The 8,986-nt window shown below is 38.1% G+C and overlaps 1 protein-coding gene across 1 annotated transcript; it reads left to right on the forward strand.

The window, feature by feature from the left end:
• The first annotated feature begins 2,478 nt into the window (after window positions 1-2,478).
• On the forward strand, window positions 2,479-8,045 carry fdx1l (ferredoxin 1-like). Its single transcript, XM_015391903.1, has 5 exons — window positions 2,479-2,673; window positions 2,965-3,016; window positions 6,657-6,763; window positions 6,842-6,929; window positions 7,005-8,045. Exons 1-5 carry the CDS (start codon window positions 2,487-2,489, stop codon window positions 7,159-7,161), a joined length of 591 nt encoding a protein of 196 aa, XP_015247389.1. The 5' UTR covers window positions 2,479-2,486; the 3' UTR covers window positions 7,162-8,045.
• The last annotated feature ends 941 nt before the right edge of the window (window positions 8,046-8,986 follow it).

The raw sequence follows: 8,986 nt of genomic DNA on the forward strand, positions 1-8,986 counted from the left end.
CTGAGCCTGGTTCTGCTGGAGGTTTCTTCCTGTTAAAAGGGAGTTTTTCCTCTCCACTGTCGCTACAAGCATGCTTAGTGTGAGGGATTGCATTCGAGGCAATGAATCGATGCAATCAACTGGTTTTTCTTAGATAGAAAACTTTGAACCAATTTACCTGTATGATCTGGTGAACTGTAAAGTGCCTTGAGATGACATGTGTTGTGAATTGTCACTATATAAATAAACTGAATTGAATTGAACTGTTGCTACAGTGCGGGATGACCCTGAACTGGTTTTGGTGCCTATTTGTTTTTTGGCCACCCCTAAGTCCACAGTTGCCCCTCCCAGGCAACTAAATTGAAGCCAGCGGAGTGGGTGACACTTTCCTGATTTTCTTTATTTATTTCTAAAAAAAAAAAAAAATTCATTAGAAAACTACTTTAAAGGTATTCATTGCTTGGTATCAGGCTATCTCACAAGTCTAATAGATTACACTAAAGGTTAAGATTATATTACATACATTTGATAATATTTTGTTTTACAAAAATTACTTTTAAAGCTTTAGGCTCTGTAAAGTGTTGTAGGAAAAATAATACACTGATACTGAAAACCCTCTACTTAAGAATGGGGAAAATCTTTTACAGGTTGAGACAAGTGAAAGTTACCACTGCAATTAAACGTAACATAGTTACATAGATAAGATTTGCCCACACACTAAATATTTCTAAGACTGTTCATTTCCACCTGGTGAATTAGGTATAAGCACACCACATTTCTATTCACCGATCCTTTGATTAAATGATGAAATGGACCAGTTAGGTCCATTCAATCATGACTGTAAATATCTTTACCATTTATAATAGGTATATCTTGCTTATTATATGACTGTTTTTATTTTATTTTGTTAGTAATTCTTAAATACATATGTTCTAATTCATTTTTCTTTGCCTCATATCTCTTTCACTTTCTCTTGGGCATGTGTGAAGTGAAACTTTTGTGCCTGTTATGCATTTCTCACACATTCAGCTGCTTAAAGCCATGGTGATGGGTGAGAACACTGAACAAACTGATATCATAAATATAACTTGATAATCAAATAGCCAAACAGTTATCAAAGTGATTATAATGAGCGCTTCATAAAGTGCCGTAGGTAGAAATGTTTTATGACTGACTAGTCATAATTATAACCTTTTGCATTGACATGATTAATTTTGCATCTTCACTTTGAGGCAAGACACAGCAGATAGTCAGATTTGCCTGCAGGCACAAGTGAGTTCACCTGTTGTTTGAATACCCAGACCAGCAAGGGGCGTGTTCAACTTCTTATGCAAAACGGAGATAAGAAAAACCTCAAACTTTTGTTCATAGGTATAATGAAATTGGCATTAAAACATTATATTTATAGCTAATTTAATAGTTCTTCCATTAGATTTATACTTGTAAAATTGTTTTATAAAATGAATTCACAAGTTTAAATAAAAGATAAAATCTTATGAAATTCATATTTTACTAATCTGATGTCATAATAAATGAAAGCTTTAATCTCTTCCTCTCTGTGTACAGTTGTATCACAAATCTTAATAAAGATAAAGACTGCTAGAAATTATTTTGCATGTGAAATAAGTAAATATTGGCATCAGGTGAGTTAAAAGTGCTACTGAAGAAATTGCATACATAAGAAAAGGAACTCAGAAAAAAAAACTGGGTTGAAATTTAGGGACAGTTAGAAAGTGGCCAAAGCTATAGAACATTATGTCCAGCATCTTGGGAAGAATTATTTAATCTAACATCTTAAAAAGAAAATATGGCAGAACCGTAAAGCTACAACGGCATGGCAAAGGGGGTTGTAAACATTGTAGAAAATGAGCAATAAAAAAGCTTATTTTTGAAAGAAAAAACTGTCAAGCCATGTGGGACAACATACTTAGAGGAAAACCCCCATTTCAGAACTCAGCATCCTCACTGTGTAACACAGTGGGGGCTGCAGCATGCTGTGGAGATGCCTTTCATCAGCAGAACACTTATGACTGTGGTGTAGGTTTACTTCCCTCAGGAAAATGACCTTAGGCATAAAACCAGAGCTAATTTAAAGTGGTTTTATTTAAAAAAATATATTATTGTCTGAGAAACAAAACAGTTGCAGGATTTGAAAACGGATTTTTACAGCCTCTATCAAACAATCTCAATAAGATTAAGCCATTTTCAAGAGCAGCTAATATTATCTATAGATAAGCAAAGGTGGTTGATAATTAATAAATATACAAATTGAAGACTACTTAATAATTCAATAATTCATTGACTTTTGTATACGTTTTCTCCTACTTATTCTAGCAATTACCGTAACACAATAGTTAATTTTTAAATTTTATTATCGTTGTTTCACGTTTTGATAGTAGTGCAGTAGCGCCCCCTGGCGCCAAGGGAAGGCGTCACAGCAGAAAGCGGGCGCTTTCCTTTCCTCTTTTCCTATTGGCTGTTGTCGATCATGTGACCAAAACAGAGTCATGGCGGCGGCCGCTGCAGCCAGGTCGAGCATGGGGCTGACTTTGAGGCTCTCCAGAGTTATCCCGGACTGCCGCTCATGTCCTCTGTACAGATTTAAGGGCTGCGTCGGAAACACAACCGGCACTAACCGGAGCGGCTCGTTTGATAGTCTGCGGACGATAAGCCGCCATTTACAGACGAGTATATGTGAGTAGTGCAGGTTGCTAACAGTTTATAGCCTCATTTCAGGAATTCATTCGTTCATATGATTTGTTTTGCTGCAGAATATCACTCTTATTCCGAGTTGTCCATCGTGCCTCCAAAGTTTAGCCTGCAACTTATATATCAAACCGCAGGTTGTTTAATAGTTCTTGTGTAACTTCTTCCCAGTTGGACTTGTTACGAAACTTCAGCAACAAGAGTACATTTCATTCTGTGCATTTAGTTGATATGAAACATAACCTTAATTCCTCACACTCCCCGTTTGTTTTTACAAAGGTCTCTACCAAGCCGAAGAGGGCAGTTCTAACGCTGAAGACCCAGATGATGTGTAAGTCCAAAGGGCTTTTATTGTGAAGGGGTCACTCAATGAGGGTCTATTACATTCTTCAAAATAAAAGAAGGTCTTGGGTTCATCTCAGGCCTGAAATGTAGAATAAATGGACTGTTATCAGCACATGCTCCAGTGTTTATAGGTAAAAGTTAGACATATCCCTGTGAACATTATTTTGAACAGGAAATACCAAATATTTAGACTAAGAAAACTTTTATTGCATTTTTTTATACACAGTGTATACAAAACAAAGTTTTGTTTAGTACAGCTTTCAGACAGTAAATGAACATTTCCATTCCATAAAGTGCAGCAGTGATCAGATGTGTGGGACAAACGACATGGTGCAAAAAAACGCATTGATATGGAAGTTCAGAGCATTAATATATATGGTGCAAATATGCAGTATTTTTGGTTTGGTGTTGTCAGTTTGAAGCAGAGTCTCTGACTTGATTTATAGTTTTCTCAACAGTTCAGCTGTCTGATGGCGGTGTGGAAGAAGCTGTTGCAGAATCTGATCAGCCTAGTTAAACAGTCCAGAGAAAATATTTTGTGACCGTAGCTCCAGCACGAGCTGGCGGTCGTAGATGCAGGATCTATGCCTGGTTTGTGGCGTTCTAAGCGGCCGATTTTGTGAAATTGTTGAGAGCCATAATAGGCCGCTGCCTACAGGCGCCACCATGATTCAGACAGCAACTTTATAAGATAAAGTTGCTTTCTGTGTTTATACTTGAAATGATACGAACTTGAAAATGTTATGCCTTTGAAAAAGTATTCACACCTAAGACAACCTAAAAAATTTATGGCATCCAATAAACCCTGGGGTGGTCAAACTCCAGGGTTTCCGTGGGTCATTAAAAATCACTAAAAGTCATTCAATTATTATTTTTTAAATTAAGGCCACCTTAATTGGCATTAAAATTCATTAATTGGATTATAGTGGCATTTAAAATGCTTTATTAAAAAAAATCAATACAATCAATCAAACAATATATCAGATATAACTGGTTCCACATGTTGCGCAGAACTGCTTGCAGTTGATCTTAAAGCTGCATGTGTGGAAAAGAAGCTTGAGGCAGAGAAAAAGCTAGGGAATGGGAAAAGGAAAATAACAACAAAAGTGGCTGGAAAAGCAGGAATTTGGGACATGGCTGCAAACTGTCGATGGTAAAGATGATGAAAGATTTTGCATTTATATATATATGAGAATCATGGGCACTTGTTGATGGCATTACAATTATTTCTAAGAGCATTAAAAGAGCATTAAAAAGCATTATATTTAGTTACCCATTCCTGTATAAACCCTGAACTCCATCCTGCAGGCCTAGGTTCATGCAGCTTTTTGATGTTTCTTCAGTTCTACCCACCTGGATCAAATAACTGAATTACCTCTTCATGCATTCAAGTTTTATTCCAATCTACTGCTTACTAGATACAATGCTGCTGTACCGATGCAGAGCGCCTAAATGTTGTAGAATATAATCCCTTGAGGTTTGTAGTTTCACATCTGAGTGCTACACTGACAATACAGGCAAGGAGAGGCTTAGGTAAGGCCTAGAAGTTGCCAAATCTGACCTAAATGGTAGAGTGAAGAAATACATAAGAAGTACACATTTTAAAATTTACAATAATCCAAAAGGAGGCTCAGACCAAGTCTTTGCTTTTCAGCCTTTCTGCAAAACGTTTATATATGGTGGAAAACCAACTACATACCCAAAACACGCTGTCCTGCACTTTATACACGGTGGAGGGAGCGTTATGATGTGGGAGGGCTTTTCTCCAGCAAGGTTAGGGAAACCAGTCAGATAAAGGGAACTGCTGCTGAGTTCGATGCACCCAAAATACTTGAAGTGTATATTAAGTAGGGGTGGGTATTGCCAAAGAAGTCACGATTCACAGGCCACGATGCGATTCTATCACGATGCATCACGATACTTGAATAAGTGCGATGCATTGCAATATTTTCCCTGAACACTGTTAGAAACAAAAGTTTACTGGCTGAGTATGATCTGGGTAGTGTCTTCCAATTGATAAATAACTGAAAGCAACTGCATTCATACATAGCTGTATTTATTGAAATGACTTTCGGAGGTGTTGCCATGAAAACAAATATTACTGTAACTGGACACAAATATTACTATTGCTGAAGTGGACACAATGACAAAAAGTGCTTAGGATTTATAAAACTAAAAATAACAAAATAAGGATTATCATGGCCTCAGTGGTCCTTTAACTCAATGAAATGAAAACATTTTGGAAGTAGCTGCCTTTATAACAATATAATTCCATAAACACAAGAGGATAAACTGAGACAAAAAAGTGCATAGGCTTTATATATAACGAGATTATATAACGAGGCTCCAGTGTGCTGATAATTTTTTTGAAACCACGGTTCTCCACTACACTATATGGTCGCAAATCCTGGCAAATGAACTCAGTGATGGACTCTGTAATCTTCTTTGCACGTGTAGATGTCTGGGCTAGCTTGCAATCGAAAGTTGTTTGTTTAAACACATTTTGCGGCGCTGGCGGTGATTTTCTGGATGGCGCCTCTGCATGTTTGTTTTTAGGTTCGTTGTGTTCCCTCAGTATTTAATTCTGGTGTAGCAGTGTTTGCAAATTGCGTGCGTCATATCAACTTCATTTTTACCTTCGTTTTTAAAACCAAAATGCTTCCAAACATCGGATTTGAAATGTGACAGAGCCGGACGAAGTTTCTCAATCTCCTCCATGTTTTGTTTTTGAATGACTCAGCGCAGTGTCCCGTGGCCGGAAATGCTTGTGACACAAGGCAGGGTGCGTCAACACATCCGCAGCGACATCTACTGGACTAGAAGTTATATTACACTTGTTTTTGGCTGATGTTCGCCAACCATTCATGCAATTTTATTTATTTATTTTTTAAATGAATAATCGATACTTGGCGTCAAGAATCGATGCAGTAGATCATGAAAATTAGAATCACGATGCATCATCATGACGATTATTTTGCACACCCCTAATATTCAGGCAGTTTTGTTTCTTTGTTAGAAAAAAAAAAAAACAAGCACAAACTAATATTTTATATTATTGATGACCCCAAAACCAGAAAATAAATAACAAACCATTGCCCCCTTTTGTTCTTTGGTTTTTTGATGTTGTTCTAAACAAAACTGGAAAAAACAACCAAGTGCTTAAGGCCTCACTGGTCATCCTCATATTTTTGACAATCAACCTGACCCAGGAGTTCCCTTTGCCCCACATACACCATGTGTTGTACACAAGTCCAAAACAGCATAAATTGTATTTAGATTTTTACTCACAGGAAACTTTTATTCAGATTTTGTTTTGTATTAGGATTTGAAATGCACAGAAAATTCTAAGGAATATGAGTCTAATCATGCTGGTGCTCAGTTTGCACAAAAGGAAAGTAAACCCTCTGATCTCCATGGCAACTGTAAACTTCCCCCGTAGTTTGTGGGCAAGAGATTTTTGTGGTGTCATTTATCTCTGGAAAAAAAATAAAGAAATGTAAAGCTAGTTGTTTGTTTTTCCATTTTTATTTAAGTGCAAAAACTGCAACAAACAAAAACTGCTTAATAATATACATGGACCAAATACAGAGTTTTTATTTGTTAATGATATAAATTCTATCTTCTAGGGTCAATGTGGTTTATATTGACCGGTCTGGAAAGAGGATCCCAGTTAAAGCAAAAGTTGGAGACAACGTCCTCTACTTGGCTCACAAACATGGAATTGACCTGGAAGGTGAGGGGGGGGGGACTAATCAACCGAAGCATGAATGTTGACCTGATTACATACATTTCCTGTATTGTTGTCTCATAGGAGCCTGCGAGGCATCGCTGGCCTGCTCAACCTGCCACGTCTATGTGAACTCCGACCATTTCGATAAACTTCCAGAGCCTGAAGAGAGGTAGGATTGCCCCCCCTGGTGCTTTTCTGTTTGCGCTGGATCTTGATCAAAGTTAACACACTTATTGGCCCTCAGGGAGGACGACATGCTCGACATGGCGCCCATGCTTCAGGAGAACTCACGTCTGGGATGTCAGATCGTTCTCACTCCAGAACTTGACGGCATTGAGCTCACCCTGCCTAAGGTCACCAGGAACTTCTATGTAGACGGCCATGTTCCCAAACCTCATTGAACAGAGAAAGGAAGAATAAGGAAGAGTGGGGGCTGGAGAAAGAACTGGGAGGGTGTTACTGTGTGACAGACACTGTGTGCTGGTTGAATTATGGTGTGGTGACTTAAGAGAAACAACAGGTAGGATAGCATTATCCTTAGCAGCTCCCAGGACAACTTACAGGCCTTTCCCACTGTTTAACCAACGTGAGGACAGATTTTAGATCATAAAGCACTACAAGTCTGGTAAATTCTCAAGGGTTACATGCAGAAACAACTGTGGCGGTTCAACTGATGTATTTATTTAAGTGGAGTGTTCTCTGGCCATTTTAAAGACACCATTCGACCTCACAGACTGCTCTAGGATCAGTTTAAGATGCCCACTGATAAGCAGAGTCAGTACCTGTGCTGGTGAGTGGCACATTCCTCGTTACAGCTTATATACGCACAATAATCACAAAGTGATCATGGTTTCGACCAGTCCGTTCTGATCTTAATATCTCACATTCTACTATGCATTGGATTTCTTTTTATGCATCATAGTCATTTTTTACAAAATTAGCCATAGCTAATAGATGTGTTAAGGTTTTCCTGCTGACAGAAAAGCCATATGAGTGTACTCTACGTTTGAATGCCAGAAGGATGCCGATACTTAGTGCTTATTTGTTTAAACATTTCAAAACATGCAGGTGCGTTGGATTTGAGTCAAAATCTAAATGAGTATTTCTTTGGTGGTTCTTAAGGATTCATTGATTAAGGAAGTTCAGGTGTGCTTACATTGTGGTTCATATGAGTTTACTCAAATCTACTGTACTTGTCCAACATACGCACAATGTGTTTTATTTTTGTTTTGTTTTTTTGCCAAAAACAATTCAGGTTGTGCAATAAAAACACGCTCAAAACTGAGAATTGTAAGCATTGCATTTATTTGATTATATTTTTAGACATAAAATCATGGGGGAGTTGCCTGAAAAAGACCAGTTTGAAGTGAGCAGCCACTATTGCTAGGGATGTTTTCCTCTGTATTGAGACTTCGCAGCGTGAGTCGAGTAATCCAGGTTAATTTCTGTGAAGCTTGTGTCAGTGACGTTTGAAGCATTGTGAGCCGGCAATACCAGGTGAGAGATTCAGGAAGAGGTTTGGTGAGCTATTTGGCCAGTAAAATACAATGGATCCCCCCTCAGATTTTGTGGACTTTGGATTTAGAGATATAGTGGAGGATTTTCACGAATTTTCAAAAAGACCAGCCCTCTCCACTTAATAGAAGAAAAAAAAATGCACATGCACAACCCTGTACCCATGCCCGAGATGGAACGCCTGTTAAATGCGTGCAGGAGCTGCACATGTACGCTCTGTTTAAAAGTTGCTATTTGCATCCTTAATACGAGCTTACTTTCCAAAAAAAGATTTGCAATTTTTCCACTATGTCAGACTCGCCACTGGTAAGTGAAAAAGGGGACGAGCACGTAGGACGGCCTTACGTAAACGTATCACCAGAATGATTGGCATTTAGGAGGACCAGTCATTTTGATGATGCACCCAGAGTAAGAACTTTCTCCACTATACCTTTAATTGAAAGTTTGCGACCTATGAACCTGCAAGAAAAATGAGATTTCCCCCTGTCTGGGATCATTTTGAGCTGATCTCACCAAATAAGGTTTTACATTGTAATAATTAGCGTAATATAGATAAATGTGGTAACACAACGCATCCCTTGTTCTAAGTTCTGGTATTTTAAAAGATGACGTGTCTATTGTGTTCCAAAGAACTTGGATACAACAATAACACCTCATCTGTGCTGAGGCATTATTATCATCCCTGAATCGGAGCACTGCTAATTAGTTATT

The sequence above is a fragment of the Cyprinodon variegatus genome, unplaced genomic scaffold (genome assembly GCF_000732505.1).
Source record: "Cyprinodon variegatus isolate N-32 unplaced genomic scaffold, C_variegatus-1.0 Scaffold564, whole genome shotgun sequence".
Classification (NCBI taxonomy): Eukaryota; Metazoa; Chordata; class Actinopteri; order Cyprinodontiformes; family Cyprinodontidae; genus Cyprinodon; species Cyprinodon variegatus.

Excerpts from the sequence above, each read along its gene's own strand:
- fdx1l (XM_015391903.1), top strand. The coding sequence starts at position 2,487 with ATGGCGGCGGCCGCTGCAGCCAGGTCGAGCATGGGGCTGACTTTGAGG. Across the intron at positions 6,764-6,841 it reads ACATGGAATTGACCTGGAAG|GAGCCTGCGAGGCATCGCTG; the intron begins GTGAGGGGGGGG and ends GTTGTCTCATAG. Across the intron at positions 6,930-7,004 it reads CTTCCAGAGCCTGAAGAGAG|GGAGGACGACATGCTCGACA; the intron begins GTAGGATTGCCC and ends ATTGGCCCTCAG.